The 20,713-nt window shown below is 43.8% G+C and overlaps 1 protein-coding gene across 6 annotated transcripts in view; it reads left to right on the top strand.

Annotated features, from left to right (window-relative positions):
* PFKFB1 (6-phosphofructo-2-kinase/fructose-2,6-biphosphatase 1) overlaps window positions 1-20,713 on the top strand; it is a 65,490-nt gene that overhangs the window by 36,271 nt on the left and 8,506 nt on the right. For 5 of the 6 annotated variants that reach the window (XM_016943641.4, XM_016943645.4, XM_016943639.3 and 2 more), the window contains exons 3-10: window positions 1,433-1,526; window positions 2,457-2,523; window positions 3,425-3,499; window positions 3,988-4,044; window positions 6,084-6,205; window positions 10,249-10,456; window positions 13,157-13,303; window positions 16,819-16,923. In XM_016943641.4, the coding sequence (XP_016799130.1) occupies window positions 1,433-1,526; window positions 2,457-2,523; window positions 3,425-3,499; window positions 3,988-4,044; window positions 6,084-6,205; window positions 10,249-10,456; window positions 13,157-13,303; window positions 16,819-16,923 (875 nt within the window). The remainder of the gene's footprint in view (window positions 1-1,432; window positions 1,527-2,456; window positions 2,524-3,424; window positions 3,500-3,987; window positions 4,045-6,083; window positions 6,206-10,248; window positions 10,457-13,156; window positions 13,304-16,818; window positions 16,924-20,713) is intronic. The other variant, XM_016943640.3, reaches the window with a different exon arrangement.

Raw genomic sequence — 20,713 nt, 5'->3', positions numbered from 1 at the left:
CCAACTGGAAGGCAAGGAAAGCTTCCTACATAGGATATGTTTGAGCTGAGTCTTGTGGGAGGAATAAGACATTGGCAGAAGGGAAGGAGAGAAGGAGCAGCTCTCATGGAGGACTGCAAGCTCTCAGGAAAATCTGCTGAGTGTAGAGGCACATGGGACACTGGCAGACGGGTTTCTGCCTTAAGGGCCCCATCATGGGTTCTGATTCCCCTGCTTTCTATCTTCTTCACTCAATTCTCTCAAAGGCCTCCAGAGTCATATTTCAAAGCACAAAGCTGAACATGCCTGTGGCCTCCAAAGGTCCCCTTGGCCTGCAGGTTTAAATCCAAGCTCCTTACCCTGTTGTTCAAGGCCCTCCACAATTGGCCCCTTCCAGCATCTCAGGCCTCAGCTATAGTGGATGACTCACCATCCTCCAAACATGCTCTTCCTTCTGCCAATGCCATACTCTTGCTCAAGCTGTTCCTCTACCTGGAATGCCTTTGTTCCTGACTCCCACTGCCCATTTCTGCCTGTAAAAGGTGCCTACCCTAAAAAGCCTGGTTCAAATGGTGAAACCTTCTCAGATCATTCCAAGTACAATTAGTCTTTCCTTCCCTCTCACTGTCTTCCGTGGCTTCATATTGTCTTTGTCAGAGCATTGAACAAACTCTGTGGGAGCTCTCCATTTACTGGTTTACTCACTGTCTTACCTGTTGGACTGTGAGTGCCTTAAAGGCCCCATCATGAAGATCGGGCTAATCCCTGAGACCCAGAGCTCATATCCTGCTTCACAGAGTAGGAGTCAAAAAGTATTTGTTGGATGAGTGAATGAAATGTTAACTCTTTGGCTGCTTATCTTCTTTCTCCTCCTTTCCTTCCCTCCTCTCTAGTTTTTCATCATTGCAAGTGGGAAAGTATGGCCTAGAGATTTAGATTTAGAATCTTCCTCATAATATAGAAAAATAAAATAACTTTGGACTAGAAGTCAGGAGGTCCAGTCTATATCTGTCACCAGCTCACTCACTGTTTGACCCTTGGTGATTAATTTTACTCCCTAGATCTCTATTTCTTCATCTTTCCACTGGAGTAGGGCATTTTAAGGATTGGCATTTATGATAAAGTAGAATAATGGAAAGACCACCAGCTATGGAGCTAAATAGACCTGGGTTTGATCTCAGATATCCACAGATAGGAAATAACTTACACTGTGTAAGTTATTTCCTATCTCTGAACTTTCAGTTTCCTCATTTATAAAATGGTAATAGTGATCTCTACTTTGCAGGGCTGTTGTGAGGAATAAATAAACTGGTAGCCATAATTTGAAGTTTTAAAAGCACATTTTGTAGCTACAAATTATACCTTCTTCTACCTCTGAGGTCCCTCCCAGCAAGGACATTTTTTTGGCCACTGGGATCTTCCCAACCTCTTCACTGGCACTCCCTGCTTTCAGTGTTTAATTTAGGCCAGTATCGACGAGAGGCAGTGAGCTACAAGAACTATGAATTCTTTCTTCCAGACAACATGGAAGCCCTGCAAATCAGGAAGTAAGTACCCAATATTTTAGGAACCTGTGCTGTCTCATGGCTGAAAGGCCCTTGTTCAGATACTGGGGGAGTAGGGCAGAATAATCTGGACCAGAAAGGAGGCCCTCTAGGCTCTCAAACAGTAGTTGGAACAGCCCTTCCATTTTCCTGCCCAAATCCTGTTTCTGGTCAAGAATAATCTGGACCAGAAAGGAGGCCCTCTAGACTCTCAAACAGTAGTTGGAACAGCCCTTCCATTTTCCTGCCCAAATCCTGTTTCTGGTCATAACCATCCACTTATCAAGAACCTTTAATGGTCTTCTACTTCTGACAGGAGAGAGTAGAAACTTCTCAGCTTAGCATTTGAGGCATGAATCTCAATACCTTGGCCTACTCTAGTTTCTGTAGTCTCATCAGTTCAACCTCAAGGTCTCTCTGCACTACAAGACTCTGAGTACTTGCAGAATAGAGCCTGGGCCTTATGCCTTCATTATAGAACCTGGCAGTGAGTAATCACTAAAGAGATTTTTGCTGAAAGCATAAATACATTGCCACTGTCATGCCTGTGTGTTACCCATGCCAGGAATGCCTTTTACTTCACAGACCACATGCTCTACTTGGGTCCATAAAACAGTTCAGCTTGAGTTCCATTAGCTCAAGGGTTGGAGCCCTTAATATTATGGCTTCTGTCATTGCTCAGCTTTTCCTGATTGTGTCACTTTATACCTGCCCGTAAACCGTGTAAGCTGTGCACACATAGCCACTTTCAACTGTTTGACCCCTCTGTGCTTAGTACGGTGCCTAAAGCGTAGGGCACCCTGTGTAGATGTTCAATGCATGATAAGTTAGTCTAAGACATGAGAGATGGTACAGAAGATACTGCAGACAATGAGAGAGAAATCCATCCTGGGGGATAAGGGTTGCCTCTTTTTCTTTCCTGGTCTATTTCAGGCAGTGCGCCCTGGCAGCCCTGAAGGATGTTCACAACTATCTCAGCCGTGAGGAAGGTCATGTTGCGGTAAAGAAATTTTTAATTTTTTCCTTGGGTAACTACTGGGAAGGGAATTAGCTAATATGTACTGAACATTTACCAATGTGTACAGAACATTATGTTCTGAGTATTTGCATATATTAATAACTTAATTTTATGCTCCCCCCTTGAGATAGGTGTTGTTATTATGCCCCAATTCAGAGCCCAGAAGAATGGTTCACAGAGACATTAAATAATTTCCCAAGGTGGTACAACGTATACCTGGCAGGGCCAGAAGTGGAATCCAGGTTGCATAGCTTCAGAATCCCCGCTCTTAACCACTATACACTACCAGTCTACCCCCAATAATTCAGCAGGACTATATTAGAATTTAAAACTGCAGTACAAACAGTTTTGAGTTATAGAGACTTACCTAAATATCTAGTCAATATTTTGGCTAGGATTTGCAAATTATAAAAGGGGAGGAGATTCTCAAATATGCAAATGGTCCAATCTCAGGTGCTGAGGATAGGGAATTGTTTCCTGTTTTAGAGGACTTCTAAAGTGATAAGGAAGGAAGAAGCTTCAGCTAGGAATTGAGAGAACCAGTTCTAGTTCTGCTCTGTCAGCAACTCTCGGTGACTTTGGTCAAGCCAAGTTCTTCTAGGCCTCAGTTACCTCACCTATAAAATGACCCTAATAAAAACCCACAATTTCCTCTTGCCTTATTACACTCACAGGGTAGCATACATTTCTGGACAGACCATAAGGGCCCAATATGTGCTTGTGAAATTGTCACAAGCCAATCATGAATCCTTCCTATCCTTCAAGACCTTGTTCAAGTTCTACCTCCATATGGAAGCCCTCCACTTAGCACAGGGATGGGCAAAGAGTAGGTGTTCTGTTAGCACCAGATTCAGAGTAAGCCAATCTCATTACCTGCCTCTAGGTTTTTGATGCCACCAACACTACCAGAGAACGACGGTCACTGATCCTGCAGTTTGCAAAAGAACATGGTTACAAGGTATGGTAACACTCCAACTCTTATCTAGAGCCTATTTCTCCAGCACAAACCCCAAAGAAAGGCAAACCAGGGGACTCAGAGCAGCCAAATCCGCAACCATAAGCTCAACATTTTAATTTGGTTCTCTAACTTTCCAGGATATAGTCAGAAGCAGCAAAGCAGAACAAGAAAGGAGGGGTGCCACATTAGGCAATGGAAGATGACTGCAGACAGGCTGGCTATGGGGAAAGAGTGGAGAGAGTCACTACAAAAAACTTATATAAGACCTAAACCCAGTAAAGATATAAAACAACAGTCTGGGGTCATTCAGTTTAGAGCCAATCTGCCTCATGAAACTCAGAAGCCTGAAAGTACCACTGTATGAGAGCATTATGTTGTCAGAGATGCCCCTGGAGATGACTTAGAGCCATTGAAAAGGAGTAAAGCTATGTTCAGCTCCTACCAAACATAATTTCCTGCTGGAAATCTCTTTTCTGTTTCTTTTATAGGTGTTTTTCATTGAGTCCATTTGTAATGACCCTGGCATAATTGCAGAAAACATCAGGGTAAGGACCACCAGTTACTTTTCCACTTTGCTCTGCCTTAGGCTTAGATCATGCCTAAGGCAGAGGTGAGATTATGCCTAAGGCAACTCCATGAGATTAAAGAAAGTATTCCTCCCTGATCTTCTCCTCTGAGTTTTCATAGGAAGCATTCCCTAACCATCCTGGCTTACAATGACTCTATTAATTTTAATGAAGCCAACATATATAGTGCCCTTTGTATGCTCCAGATATCAAACTTGACTGTCATTAATTTTCACAACAAAACTGCATATTAGAGATTATTTCCATGTTAGAGAGAGGAAACTGAGGTTCCAAAAGCATAAATGAATTGTCAAAAATTCATACAGACAAAGGGATGGAAGTGGGACTGGACCTCAGGCTTGGCTGTCTGCCTCAAAAGCCTACATTTTTTATTCTGCCCCAAAATTCATACCAGAACTATCACTGCTCTTAGATTCTAGACATGTGGTCTAGAACTAGGTCATTTACCACATTTTGTTGTTCCCTACTTCATCAAATTACTGGAGCTCAAGAACAGAAGAGACCTTAAGGATAATTTTCTTCTACCCTCCATCAGATACTTGAAATCTTACCTAAATGTATATCTATATTTTCTTTTTATACCTGCAATGACAAGGGGCCCATTGCTTTCAACAAATGCGGTCCAGTCAAGCTGGAATTTGCCTCCCTGTAATTTTTATTAATAGGTCATTTTTTTTAACTTTTTGGGACATACAGCATGTCCATTTCCTCCCTTCCTTCTTCATCCTCCCATCTATCTATCTATCTATTGATTCAATAGAAATTGACTATACACCTGGTCTTGGCCATTCTGGGCATTAGAGACATATATATGGATAGTGGAGAGTCCTTCCCTTGAGCGCACAGTCTAGTAAGGAAGACTGGCAAGTATATATACAGAACTCTGAGAACTGAGGTGATATGAGGGAACAGAGGAACTTTGGGAAGACAGTGCTGAGGGCCTAACTTTGCATGGGGGCAGAAATCAGGGAAGCCTTCCTAATGGAGGTAAAATTAAAATGAATGGTACCTTGAAGAACACATAGGAATTTGGTGGGTGAAGAATGGAAAATAGGGATATAAGCATATACTAAGTATGGCATCTCTGGAGAACTATAAGTAGCTTAAATTGGCTAAAGCCAAATGTGTGGAGGAATAAGGGAGCCATGGGAGATAAGGATGAAGAAATAATTTGGGGCCCAATCATGACAAGCCATGAGCCACCTGCTAAAATAATTCACACTTTTTTCTAAAAGGTATGACAAAATGTAGAAGGGCTTTAGGCAGGAGAATACTTTGGCCAGATGTTCATATTAGAAATACCCTTCTGGCTGCCAGTATGGTGAATACATTAGAACTAAAAAGAATATAGACAAAGTAATTGGGCACAAAGCTATAGTGAGCACAAGCAAGAAAGAATGGCTATTTAGAGGAGATGATAGAGTGGAGAGGATTTGGTACCTGCTAAGAGGTGAGGGATGATAGAAAGACAGACATCTAGGATGACTCCCAGGTTCCATTTAGGATCATACGACTGGGTAGGTGATAGTGCCAGTACCTGAGATGAGGATTGTGGGAGGAGACGTGGGTATTGGTGGATTAGGAGAGGCCAGTCTTCAGAAATCCAAAGACAGCACGTCATAACCTCCCGGTAAACACTTGATACATGTAAGTCATAATGACCCCTGGCCAAGATCTCTAGTTCCTCTTCTTCAGCCATTTCTCATATCACAATTTCTGGTCCTCTTATAAGTGTTCTTCTTTTATAAGCAGTGTATTCTCTGGGACTGAGTATAATGTAACAGGCCTTGTTTGAGATTAGGAATGAGGAGTCACACAACCAGCTTCTTTTCAATTGGCTGATTTTTGTAAACTTGGGCAAGATGTGTTCTCCAGGTCTCAATTTCCTCATCTTTATAATGAGGCATCTTGTACTCAATGGTCTCTAAGGGAACTTCCAAAGAAAACCATCTGTCTCCCAATGTCTCCCTTGATACCTCTGTTCTCCCTGCTCCCAGCAAGTGAAACTTGGCAGCCCTGATTATATAGACTGTGACCGGGAAAAGGTTCTGGAAGACTTTCTAAAGAGAATTGAGTGCTATGAGGTCAACTACCAACCCTTGGATGAGGAACTGGACAGGTAAGAGCCAGCACCCCAAAGTCAAGGTCTAGATCTTTCACCCAGTTTTGATATCCTGTAGAACCTAGAGTAAATATCCTCCCTTGCTGGGCCTCAACTTCTCTATCTGTAATATCAGGAAACTGAACTTGATGATCTTTCTTCAAGGATCCTTTCAGCTCTGATTCCTTGATGTGTAAGGTGTTCCTAAGATGACTAAAATAGTGCTTTCCTGAGCAATATGAACAGTTCAGGACCCTGGGAACAAATGCCCCCCTCCTGTGGGTGTTGCGATTATTATTACAAAAGTGTTCTTCACACGTGAATGACACTTCAGTTTCCAAACATGTTTACCTTCTTTCTTACATTTAATCCTCTAGGACTCCTGTAAAGGAGGCTGAGATAAGTCTTATGATCATAAAATTTCAAGAAAAAGAAATTGAGTCTTAGAGAGTTGAAATTACTTTCCCAAGTTCCCACCACAAGGGGTAGAGCTAGGATTCTAATTACATGTTCTGTCTCCTAGTCATGTCTCTTTTCACAACACTCCCATGTCTCATCAATCAACAAGTATTTGGACCCTTTGGGCTGTGGTATATGTAGGGGGTATAAATAGGGGCAAAAGAGGTGGGTTCTATCCTCGGGTAGCTTCTATAGTGCTTTGACATATGAGAAGACCCATAAAAAAAAAAACAAGAAATGTTCTGTCATCATACCAACTAAAGATAGGAGAGAGCAGATGTGAGTTTTAGATGTAGAATGTTCCCAGAACCCTACTCTCTTTGAAAATGTATTATGATGAGAAGAGACCCCAAGTGAGAAGTATAAAGAGGCTTCAAATGGTCATCACCACTCTAAGAAATCTAAAGAGTGGCCTTACCCAACTGAAGTACCAAGAAATGAGCACTGTTACTGCCCCACTCTTTAGATGGAGGAACTGAGACCCAGATCAAGTCAAAGTCTTACCTTGGGCTACACAATGAATGAGTCAGTAGCACAATATATACTCGAACCCATATCCCAGTTGTGCAGATTGTTCATTGTACAGGCACCCTGGTCAAGGGTACACTCGCTTCTCTCACCAAGATGTGTGCTGAAGTAGGGCTGTGTGACCCTGAGGAAAGTACGGCTTTTTAAAATTATCACAAAGGCACAACATGGGCTAACAGCATATGGTGAAAGGAGCCTGAAGGCCGGGGTGAAGGATGTAAGTGAAAGAACAGCATTGACAAAGCCCCAGCCCTGGGCCTAGACCCTGCAGTTGCTAGGTTGCTGTTTGATGAATTCGTTTGGGCCAGAAGAAGACAGATCTAGAAGGTCAGCTTTATGTCATCATTTCTCCATCAACAGACATTTACAGTCTATGCATCAGGTCCCAGCCCTGAACGTGGAATCAAAAGAGGAAAGGGCTGTCCCTGATTTGACAGAATGTCCAGTTAGTTGGAGAAGACAATGAGTACACAGTTGGTCACAACTCTGGTGACAGTAAACCAACTAGGCTGTAGGAACATAGGACCCAGTCCAGCTTAGAGGAAGAAGGTCTAAACGAGCTGGATTACCCAATAGGCAGACTACACTGAGGTTACCAGCAAGATAAGGGCTACCAAACTAAGAAAAAAAACTATCTTAAAAACTTTTATTTATTTATTTATTTTTAATTTTTGAGACAGAGTCCCGCTCTGTCACCCAGGCTGGGGTGCAGTTGCGTGATCTCAGCTCACTGCAACCTCTGCCTCCTGGGTTCAAGCAATTCTCCTGTCTCAGCCTCCTGAGTAGCTGGGACTACAGGTGCCCGCCACCGTGCCTGGCTAATTTTTGTATTTTTATTAGAGATAGGGTTTCACCATGTTGGCCAGGCTGGTCTCGAACTCCTGACCTCAAATGATCTGCCCGCCTTGGCCTCCCAAAGTGCTGGGATTACAGGCATGAGCCACCGCACCCAGCTGGCTTAAAGGCTTTTATAATATTGGCTATTTCAAAAACAGCATCAAGGTAGTCAAAGTGGAAAAATATAAAACCAGAACTTGGGAGGACCTCCCCATATTCTGTAGTTTATAATTTTTATTTTAAATAAAAATTTAAAAATTTTTTTAAAATTTTTTAAATAAAATTAAAAGTTTGGATGAGCATAGGCATTAGCTACTCTACTATTTTTGGTGTGGAACACCTCTAAATGACTTCACATGATCCTGGTCTCAAAAAAGAGAGTGAATAATGCCGGCTCTTGAGGTATAAATGCATAGCAGCTCAACTTTGGAAATCGGGCAAAGAGAATAGCACTTTGTAAGTGCCTAGTTAAATCTGAACAAGAGTAGAGAAATACAGAAAATATTCCAAGAGTAATAGCAAAGGTATGAAGACAAGAATGAAACAGAGAAGATATGGGTATGGGCATGGGACCATAAAGTGAGGCCAACTGGGCTCAGTGTGAGAAGGCAAAACCAGAAGATCAGACTAAGCTGAGGAATTTGGAAGCTCCTAGAGCCTCAAAGGACCTAGTGTTAGGAACAGACAGTAGCCAGGCAACAAGTTTACATCAGATATTTTCTATCCCTAGGCTCTGAGGGTTCTAGAAGAAATGATTGGAGAGGGGAGCATTCTGGGGTTCTTCCCGAGAAGGTGGCCTTGGAGAAATCACTTTCTCTCTCTATGCCTCAGTTTCTTCATCTTTGAAACAGAGGTGATAATTTCTGCTCTGTAGCAATATTATGAGGATTCATGCGCTTAAAAGTTCCCACTCCCTGCCAGATGCACAGAAAGTGTTCAACAAATACAAGTGCCCTGTGGAAGCCATTAGGCACAGATGGGCATGATGAGTGTGGTGCAGCCATAAAGGGCTTCTCTAGGAAGAACTAGGGAGAGGCTTTCTGAAACCAAACCTATCAGCAACCTTACCTGCCTGGAGTTAGTGCAGTGCAGCTCTTTCCATTCACTTGGTTTTGTTACCATGCAACCAGGGCTGCTGGTGTCACCCCATTGCCCCAGCCTTCCACTCCTCTTCCCAGGGATTTCTCTGAACTCTGTACAGGCCAACAACTAAAGGATTTAATGCCTGGTACAGCGTAGGCCTCAGAAGTCTTGCTCCATGTTTCTAGTCTTCTGATTAGTCAGTGCCTATACTCCACCCTTCAGCTTCTACACAAACAGGTGGTTGAACAGTTTAAATATCATTCAGTATATAGGTATTAGTTCATGACAGAGCACAGAATTGAGGATACAGTAAGGAACTTGGGACAAGGACCACAAGTTCCCCAATAATGTTGTGGACCACCTCTGTATCCCCATGCCCCACTGCTTGGCACACCTTAGAGGGAGTGACTATTTATGGAATGAATGTTGAGCACTGATCATGTGTTTCCAAGTATTTGTTCCTGACTGGCCAGAGAGCTCCCAAAGCACAGACAGTGGGTCTCCATGCCAAGCACAATGCCTAGAACAGAGGAGTATGTTTGGAGTATGTTTGTTGACTGCATAGCAAATAGGAAAATAACCCAGGCCAACCCCACTTCTGAGTGAGGAGAGAAACACACACATGCACAGACACACATATGCACACAGAGGCAATCTGGTAGCTGTGTGTAGAGTATAAAAGACAATATGTAGCAGAGGCTAAAAAAAAAAAAAAAAGAGGAGTGAAGAGCTCAACTCAGGATCGGAAAGGGTAGGGGATTGAACAAGTCAGGAGCTGCCAGTAAGACATTGGAGCTAGCCAGGGATGCAAAGGATACTGCTTCTGTCTGACTATGTTAGGGGTGTGAACCACAGAAGAGAGAACCCAGCTGCCTGTAACAGGATGAGTGAAGGTGAAAAGGCAGTTTGGCTCAAGTTGAGGCTGAAGGAAGGAGACAGGGGGAAATGGTAGCATGCAATGAGCTCCTTTGGGTGGCCAATAACCAAGTCTCTAGGACAGGTACTCGGTACAGGGCAAGGCATGGCATCACATTAGGTGACAGCTGGGCTGTGGAAGAGGTTTGAAAGGGTGTGTGGTTCGGGGTTTCTCTCGGGGTCAACCCTACCACCATTAGCCCCTGAGCTGCCCTTGCTCCTGCTTGGGTCTGGCCCAGCCACCTGTCCTACATCAAGATCTTCGACGTGGGCACACGCTACATGGTGAACCGAGTGCAGGATCACATCCAGAGCCGCACAGTCTACTACCTCATGAATATCCATGTCACACCTCGCTCCATCTACCTATGCCGACATGGTGAGAGTGAACTCAACATCAGAGGCCGCATCGGAGGTGACTCTGGCCTCTCAGTTCGCGGCAAGCAGGTAGGGTGGGCCACACACACCCGGATGGGTTGGCTGGGCTGTCCTAGGTGGGCTGCAGGTGTAGTGGTGGCCACATTCTGGGTCCACCCAGAATGACCCAGGTGGAATGACCCAGGGATGGGGTAGAAGCAGATTCCATCACTCCTGCTCTTCCACCCATCAGCTGCTCAGTCTCGACCCAGCCGCCGAATGGCTCCCAATGCCACCTGTTCTGCAGGTCTAAGAGCTTGGCCCTGGCACCCAAGGCCTGCCCAAAGCCAGCTGCTCCATGACAGTGACTCCCTTGGCCCTGCCTGACTGGTTCCCTCATCTTTCTCACAAGTTTGTGCCTTTGCTAGTGCAGCTTCCCCACCTGGTCTACCCTCTTCTGTCTCCTCTGTCAGTGGGTGACTGTCAGTGGCACAGACAGCTGCCCTGAGAGACCCACCCTTGAATCACTCTTCTTCCCAATTCTGCCCTCCCGACCTTATCCCAATGCAGGTGTCACACTGGCAGCCCCTGTCCCCACTCATGACAGTGTCCTTCCTGCCCTCCCCACTCCCTTCCAAGGCCCAGCACCTGCTCCAGGAAGCCCTCCCCATCCTCTCCTCCCTCCCAGGCAGGTTGCCATGCCCTGGGCTCCAGCTCTCTCAGTTCTGGCCTATGTGTGGCTCTCCTGGCCTGAGTATCTTCTCCCCAGCCCAGCACAGTGACCTACTAGCTGGTTGCTGGCTGAATACAGGGATCCATTTCCACAGCATTTGGCCCTGTGCCTGGGCTTATTAGCACAGGTATTGTTCCTGCTGGCAGGACTGCTTGGGGATGGAACAGGTGGGAAATGAAGTGCAGGAAGGACAGTTGTTGTCATAATTGTCATTTATTGGACACCTATGCACAGTCACGGTGCCATCTGCTTCCGCATGTGTGGCTCATTTCATCTTCACCACAGGTCTGTGGGGTGGGCATTCCTGCCACAAGTTTATGGATGAAGAAGCAGAGAGCAGCCCCAGGGCAGGCGGCCAGGATGAGACAGAGCCAGGATTGAAAGCCCAGCCTACTGGCCTGCCCTCAGCTCCCCCACTGGAGATGGGGGGAAGGTGCCCCAGGAAAGGCACTATCCTGGATGGCCACACCCTGGTGTCTCCCTTTCTGTTACCTCCAGACTGACAGCCTCCCCTCGAGGTAGACGCTGACCTGTGACTCCCTCATGTCCCACTCCTCAGAGCAGAGTCAGAGGCTGCTGGAGGTGTGACCCCAGCCCATGGCAGCCCCTGCAGCCAGGGCCCTCTTGGGTGGAGCCAGCCCGGCCCTGCCCACACAGCTCGGAGCCCAGCTGGACACGTGGCTGTCTCCACAGGGCACGCCTCCCTGCACACAAACCTGTGTGTGTGTGCATGCACACAGCTGGCGCCACCTTGACGCTTCTCACAGAGCACCAGGCCCAGTTTACAAAGCACCTCCCCGTCGAGGTAGCTCTCACTTGCGCAGCACCCACTGTGTACCAGGCTGTGGTCTGGGTGCTCCCCATCCACTATCTAAAGTGCAGCCCCCAGACAGCAGGCCAGGTGAGACAATGCTCTTTGGATATGAGGCCAGAGAGGGGCAGGGATGTGTCCGAGGGCACAAGGGACCATGTAAGGGAGCTGAGGGAGTTTAACCTACAGCTCATACCTCCCTGTCAAGGGCTCCTTCCACCAGAGCATGCTGACTCCTGACTCAGGTCCATAATGAAATGTATGTATGAAACGCCTATAGCTGCATATAGAAATGTGTGCCTGGAACTATGCACCTGTGCAGATGTTCCTAACACATGCCGTCAGCAGTTAACAACACACTTATACACAGAGGAGGAAATCACTAGCTCCTCTGGGCTCCCACAGCCCTTTATGGTTCCCCTCGGTGCTGCCAGTGTTTCCCTCACTGGACTGGCCATGTCTTGAGAACAAGAACACCCCAGCACCCAGCACAGGGCCACGAACACTCAATACATGTGTGAATGCCCTTAGAACCTGGGTACCAGGAACCCTGCTTAAGCAATAAGTGTTCACAGTGTCAAAAAGTAATGTCTCCCAAATCCCACAACCCCTACTTCCAGTCCATACTCTGAGTAACCCCAAACCTAGAATTCTTTGCCCTTATTGTCTAGAGTCCGCTTTCAGTGCCTACATGGGCCTATCAGTGCCTACATGGCCTGTCCACCTGAGGTCAGGCCATATCACATGACCAAGGGGTTGCTGTTTGTGGAGCATGGGGATCAGTGGAGGTGGAAATGTGGACAGAACTTGGTCATGTGACTTGGTTATCCACAAGCATGTACTAAAGGCACATAGAAGTGCAGGATAGAGCCAGAAATGGAGAGATAGACTGTGCATGGAGTGCCTCCATTGGTACTCTTGTCCCAGGCTCCACAAATGTTAGAGGTGGGCCTGTTTGAATGAATGAATAACCAAGTAGGGGCTTCGGTGAGCAATCGTGAAATAAGCGTGCTCTCTCTCTCTCTCTCTCTCTCTCTCTCTCTGTCATGCTCTTTTCTATTCCCTTGGCCCACCATCACATTGGAAAGAGTATGGCTTTTTATAAGTTTGGAACATTTAAACTCTTTGCTCTGCTTGTTCATCACCACTCAATTTGTGGCAGATCTGAGCTTGTTCTGATGGCCACCCTGCTCTCTCTTACCTCTCCTTTTCCCCTTCTCTCCTCCTCTGCATCCCCACACCCTAGTATGCCTATGCCCTGGCCAACTTCATTCAGTCCCAGGGCATCAGCTCCCTGAAGGTGTGGACCAGTCACATGAAGAGGACCATCCAGACAGCTGAGGCCCTGGGTGTCCCCTATGAGCAGTGGAAGGCCCTGAATGAGATTGATGCGGTGAGATGCATGGGATGAATCTCCTATGTGGGGGGGTGACTTGAGTCTGGGATTATCCCCTGGGTTGCCTCTGCTCCAGCCCCTATGGGGAGCCTAATTAATTCAACAAACTTTTTTGACAACTAGCCATGTGCTAGACCTTATTCTATGTCTTGGGGATCCAGTGAAGGCCAGAATAGACAAAGTCTCTGCCCTCATCCTAAAGACAGACAGTAAATAGGACATTACATCTCAGTGTGACAAAGGGCTATGAGAGGAGAAGTAGAAGGGATTATGGAGGATCAGAGGGTGAGGGTGCTCCTGACTCAACTTGGTGCTGGGGAATTTACAAGGAAAGCTTCCTGGAGGAAGCTAGAGGTGATATAAGAAGGAGATGAAATGGTCTGGGGAGTGGGGAAATAAATTTAATTCAGAGACAGAAAATAACTCATGTGAAGACCCAGAGATGAGAAGAGAGCATGGCAATTTCAGGGGATTGAAGTAAAGAATAGCACAGAGGCTGGGACAGCAATAGTGAGATCTGAAGAAAAGGGAGATGAGGCTAGAAAGGAAGCCAGGCCACCAGGCTTTATAGTTCATGTTGAGGGATTCAAATGCTGCCCAAACAACAATGAGATGTCATTGATGGGGTCCACATCAAGTAGGAGTAATCTGAATGTGTTGCACATTTTTAAAAAAAGCCCACTCTGGGCATGTGTGGAAACTTGGTGGGAGGAAGGCCAGAATGAACAAGTAGACCAGTAAGAAGTTGACTTCATTAGTCTGGCAAGAGGTGGGGGCATGTTGAACCAGAGTAGTGGCATCGGAGATGGAATGAAGAAGGACTTTGGGAATGTTTCAAAGGTGGAATCAGGCCAGGTGCAGTGGCTCATGCCTGTAATCCCAGCACTTTGGGAGGGCTAGGTGGGAGGATCACTTGAGCCCAGGAGTTGGAGACCAGCCTGAGCAACATAGTAAAACCCCATCTCTACAAACAATTTAAAAATTAGCTGGGTGCAGTGGTGCATGCCTGTGACCCCAGCTACTCAGGAGGCTGAGATAGGAGGATTGTTTAAGCCTGGGAGGTTGAGGCTGCAGTGAGCTGTGATCATGCCACTGCACTCCAGCCTGAGTGACAATCAAGGCCCTGTCTCAAAAAAAAAAAAAAAAATTAAGGTGGAATCAGCAGGGCTTGCTGGTGCACTGGCTGTAAGGGATGAGGGAGAGGGAGACGTGAAGGACCCAACCCTGGTGGTATAGCAGTCTCTCTTCAGGGTCAGGTTCTTCCATGAGCTCTTTGAGAAAGGAGCTGTTTCCTCTCCATTGTTCACCTGCACTGTAAGTACAATGGCACTGGGCAGCAGTGCACAGGTTATGATTGTTAGGCGTCAACATAAAAGCTTCACCACTTGTGTAAATAACTTGCGTGTGGGTAGGTTAACTTACTTGCCTGCTAGATATGCCTCTATAGAAACAGACATATATGTGTGTGTACATTCATACATATGTGTATATAAATATAGAGGTACAGAAATACACATAGTTAGAAAAGGGCTATACAGCATTGTTCTGTATACCACATACATTTGCTGTAAAATATATGCAAGCAAATATGAAATTTCTTCATCATAAGTTTGGTGGCTTCTTATTTCTGGCCCACATGTGGTATAAACATTTATTGAACCCCTCCTTGTTTCAGGTTCTGGAGTGATGCTGGAGGTGGAAATTGATCTAATTCATTCCTGTCTTCACTGAATTTTCAGGCTAAATAGGGTAGACAGAGGAATAAACAGAGAAATAGAGAACAGCATGTGTGATACAGGCTCTGATAGGTAAGACTATGGGTGCATAGACTTTGGGGCAGGACACCTAACTCAGCCAAGATCTACCTGGAAGAAGTGATACCTAGCTGAAGCCTCAGGTTTGAGTAACAGTGAACCAAGTAGAAAGGATCAAGAATGACATTCCAGGCAGAGAGACAGGGATAGGGAACTTCATAAACAAAGAGGGTATTGTATGTGTGTGGAAGTGCTAAGGTTGTAGTAGTACAAATGGAGAGGGAGGAAAAAAGGAATCCATTTGAGAGAGCTTTAGGAGGTGGAATCTCAGGAATTGGCTATGAGGGGTGAGTGAGGAAGAAGCAGGAATTTAGGATGAAGATAAAGCAAGAATTTACGTTTCTGGTTTATTTTCCATGAGTAATAAAATATTAATACTTCATTCTAATGATTGAGTCTTTAAAATGTCCCTTGCGCATTCTGTACTAGTATGTTTTACTTACATTTTTCCAATATTCAAAACACTTCTATGAAGTAGTTCTAATTCTCCACATTTTGCAGATAAGGAAAGTAAAATTCGGAGAGGTTAAGCAATTTGACTCAATAAGGAGTCAATGACCATTTCCATAGGCAACAGGCTCCTAGTACTCCTCAGAATAGAAAGTTGAAGCCAATCTTGAACGACCTCGTGTACCCAGTAGGGTGCACTTTCGTCCATGGGCAGTGTGGGTTGGAGAAGTTTCACACTGCAGAGATGTTTGTGGGTTGGGGTAGGGGTTCACTTCCTCACCCCTGATGGGGGCATGGTAGATGGGCCCAATAGACAACAACCAGAGGCCACTGGCCCCCTACAGGGAGATTTAATTGGAATCCACATACCCAGAAGGAAACCTTAGAAACCCAACATCACTTTCCACCACCAGCAGCAGTCACCTCACCTCTGGGAGTTTCTCAGGAGACTTGGAATCTCTCATAAGCTCCTTAGGAACTCATTCTCTGAGTACTCAATTCCTTTTTTGAGTGAGGAGAGTGTATCTCCCCCAAATCCACTCTGAAACCATTAGGAATTTGTTAATTTTTCCTGTCTGAGATGTCTATGGATGCCTGTTTATCTGCCAGAGTTCCCAAAGTAGAGGTCTTCAGACACAGGCACACAGATACTCTCACATATACACCAGAGACATAATGAGGGACATATACATTAACAGACACACATGCCACAGACACACTGAGACCTGCATGGAAAGACCACATGGACACATTCTCAGATGCTTAGACACCCTATACACACACATACACACACACATGCAAGCACACAACATATGCTGAGACAAATACACAAACACAAGGCATAAGTCTTTAAACATACCACAAGTACATATCATAAGCATGCTGCACACAGACTTGTAAACACAGCCACAAATCCTTATGCCCATATATTTATAAAAATACATACTTATATGTATAATGTACACCTACAGACCTATCTGTACAATCATAGAAAAACATCATACACTCAGCCTGAACACATCTATTCACATACACTCAGTGTCACATCTACACAGCCACACACCTCATACACACACACACACACACACACGCATACACACTTATGGACAACAGGCACAAACCCAGAGCTGTGTTCACAGAGACCCAGGTGCTCATGTGCTACTGTTTCACAATCATCGAAGAATTATGGCAAAGACTCTGTGGAATTTCATCTTGTGAATACTTTCGCCCCCAAATACTTTTTCTCAGGGTGTCTGTGAGGAGATGACCTATGAAGAAATCCAGGAACATTACCCTGAAGAATTTGCACTGCGAGACCAAGATAAATATCGCTACCGCTATCCCAAGGGAGAGGTAAGGTTTGGGGGGTGGCCTAATGCCTAGGACTACTCCCCAGTGTCTTCATTGCAACTGCTAGGATTCCACAATTGTCTAGACAGCTTTAGAAACAGAGTAAGCATATCTTGCAGCAGCTGCCATCCCACAAGGCACATGATTATCTGGCCCTTCGTTGTTTTAGATTCTTGGCTATAGGCAATAGATCCATCCCTTTCTTTTAAAAGCTACATAATTTTCTTGCTTATTCTCTTTCTGCTTCAGAAGTGCTGACTTTATCCTGGACCTTGTCTCTGGTATCCCTTCATGAAGACACTTTAAATAGTTCAACATACTCTGATTTCCTGATATTTTGTTGCCAAGTTGCCTAAAGCTCCAGCCTGTCTGGGCAGTTGGCATTGTCCCAAGGGACAATGGCTAATAATTTAATCAACTTCTTTGCCACTACATGAACCAGACCATCAGTTCCCTATCCCCATATGAGATGAATGCTCATTGCTTTTGATCAAGCCTCCACTTAGCCAGTTCCACATTTTAGAGCATTTATTAGTCATACTTTATTTCTGATATAAATGGCTGGGAAAAGTTATTAGAAAAGAAGGACATCTGGGAGGATAAAACAATAGATATTCTATTCAGTTATACAACACTTTCACATTTTTAATCTTCACCCACAGAGATGACATTATAAAATTCATCTTAATTTGCCCTCATTTTCCTTTAGGTATTTAGAGGCTATGTCATTAGAGGTATACAAAATTAAAGCAATTATATCTTCTCAGTGAATTGCACATTTTATTATTACATAGTGACCAAACCTCTTTCTCCTCGATAATCCTTTTTGCCTAAAAACGTATTTTATCTGATATTAATATAGCTGTACAAGATTCAGTGACTTCTGGTGACTGCTTACCTAGTTCACTTTTAGCTATTCATTTACTTTCAACTTCTCTGTGTATCTTTGTTTTGTGTCTCTTATAAACAGCTTATAGTTGGGTTTCGTTGTTTTTAATCCAAACTGAAAATATATGTCCTTTGAATGGTAAGTTTGGTATATTTACTTTTATTGTAATTACTAACTTTTTTAGTTTATTACTATTATCTTGTCTTGAGCTCTCTGCTTAGATTTTTCTCTTTTCCTGCCCTCTTTAGGATTGATAAAGTTTTTATATCCATATTTAAGTTATATAATTTGTTTCCATTCATTTAGAGATTACCCTTAACATTTTAAAAATTTTTCATCGTGATTCTTTCAATTTTTAGTCAATATCTCAATAAGGATGTAAGGTCAAAATGTATTTCAAAATCACTCATAATAATTTTTTGCTGAGTGCTATTATGCAACCAACTTGAATCCTTAACATTTTAATATTCATTATTAACAAAATCTAAAATCAATATCTCTACCCTCTACCTAAACAACAGAAGAACTTTAAAACCCTGGCCATTGTGTCTCCTAATTTACATGTTAATTGTTTGTATTTTAGGTCAAACTTGGTCTTAACCCCCAAGTGAATTATTCCTGTTGTTGTTATTATTGTATGCAGTCAATGTTTATTTAGATTTAACCACATGCTTACTAATTCCTCTGATCATTCTTGCCCCTTGCACCTCAAATCTTCCCTCTGAGTTCATTTTCCATCTTTCTTTTTTATTTTTATTTATTTTTTTTTATTTTATTTATTTATTTATTTATTTATTTATTTATTTATTTATTTTTTGAGACGGAGTCTTGCACTTTCGCCCAGGCTGGAGTGCAGTGGCCCCATCTCGGCTCACTGCAAGCTCTACCTCCCAGGTTCACACCATTCTCCTGCCTCAGCCTCCCGAGTAGCTGGGACTACAGGCACTTGCCACCACACCTGGCTAATTTTTTGTATTTTTAGTAGAGACGGGGTATCACCGTGTTAGCCAGGATGGTCTCCATCTCCTGACCTCATGATCCACCCACCTCGGCCTCCCAAAGTGCTAGGATTACAGGCGTGAGCCACCGCGCCCAGCCTTCCATCTTTCTTTAGAAGCTTTTTTAGTGAGTAAACACACCCTTCTTTTTGTCTAAAAATGTCTTGGTAGGAGGGGTTCCTCAATCCTAGTGATGCTTGGCTGGGTAAAAACTCTAGGATGACAGTTGTTTTCTCTCAGCACTTTGAAAGTATTACCCTCACTGTCTTCTGGCTTCTACTGTGGCTAGGAAATCTGCTGTCAGTCTAGTTTTCTTTCCTCTCTGGCTACTTTTAAGGTTTTTGTATCATTTTGCTTTAAAGTTTCCCTCTAATATGTCTAGATGATAATTTCTTTTCATTTATTAATGTATAGCTTGGGATTAGTGAGACTTCCTGAATCTGAGGACTGGGATTCTTCTTCAAGTCTGGAAAACTCTCAGACAATTTATCTTTAAAAATTCATCTCTCACATTCTATTATCTTCTTCTGGAAATACAATTGGATGTATGTTACTCCTGCCTCTATTCTTCATGTCTCCTAACTTTTCCTTCCTATTTTCTATCTCTTTGTATCTTTTGCTGCATCCTGAGTAATTTCTTCAGCTTTATCTTCCAGTCACTATTTAAGTAGTATCCAATATGCTCCTTACCCCATACACTGAGTTTTCAATTTTAATGACTATGTTTTATTTCTGAAATTCTATTTAGTTATTTTTCAAATCTACATTGTATATTTGATGGCATCTTGTTTCTTCCTTACATTTTTTATTCCACCTTTTATTTCTTTAAAAGTTTCAAACATATTTATTTTATATTGTGGCATCCCTTATCTTAAGTTTTTAGGGTTCTCTTCTTGTTTCTGCTTATTCTCACTCATGGTAGCTTATTTCCTTGTGTGTTATATGAGCTCCAGCTTGGCAAGAATTTATCTATGGAAATCTCACGCAGCCTGAGTTGAGAGAATCCAGAGAGATTTCATTTGCTTCTTCTAAGCAGTCCTGGGAGCTAACGACTTGGGATCACTTTTTATTAAACTCTCAGCATAACATTCTTCAAACCAAATGGATAGTGTAGCTCTGAATCACCAGCCCACCTGAGGGAAGTCTGGTGGTTATAAATTCTTACAGGATTTTTTTATTATAATTTAAGTTTTAGGGTACATGTGCACAATGTGCAAGTTTGTTACATATGTATACATGTGCCATGCTGGTGTGCTGCACCTATTAAATCGTCATTTACATTAGGTATATCTCCAAATGCTATCCCTCCCCCATTCCCCCACCCCACAACAGGCCCCGGGGTGTGATGTTCCCCTTCCTGTGTCCAAGTGTTCTTAGTGTTCAATTCCCACCTATGAGCGAGAATATGCGGTGTTTGGTTTTTTGTCCTTGAGATAGTTTGCTGAGAATGATGGTTTCCAGCTTCATCCATGTCGCTACAAAGGACATGAACTCATCATTTTTTATGGCTGCATAGTATTTCATGGTGTATATGTGCCACATTTTCTTAATCCAGTCTATCATTGTTGGACATTTGGGTTAGTTCCAAGTCTTTGCTATTGTGAATAGTGCCACAGTAAACATACGTGTGCATGTGTCTTTATAGCAGCATAATTTATACTCCTTTGGGTATATACCCAGTAATGGGATGGCTGAGTCAAATGGTATTTCTAGTTCTAGATCCCTGAGGAGTCGCCACACTGACTTCCACAATGGTTGAACTAGTTTCCAGTCCCACCAACAGTGTAAAAGTGTTCCTATTTCTCCAGATCCTCTCCAGCACATGGTGTTTCCTGATTTTATATTGATCACCATTCTAACTGGTGTGAGATGGTATCTCATTGTGGTTTTGATTTGCATTTCTCTG

This window comes from Pan troglodytes, chromosome X (genome assembly GCF_028858775.2).
Source record: "Pan troglodytes isolate AG18354 chromosome X, NHGRI_mPanTro3-v2.0_pri, whole genome shotgun sequence".
Classification (NCBI taxonomy): Eukaryota; Metazoa; Chordata; class Mammalia; order Primates; family Hominidae; genus Pan; species Pan troglodytes.
This window is presented reverse-complemented; position numbering and strand designations above follow the sequence as displayed.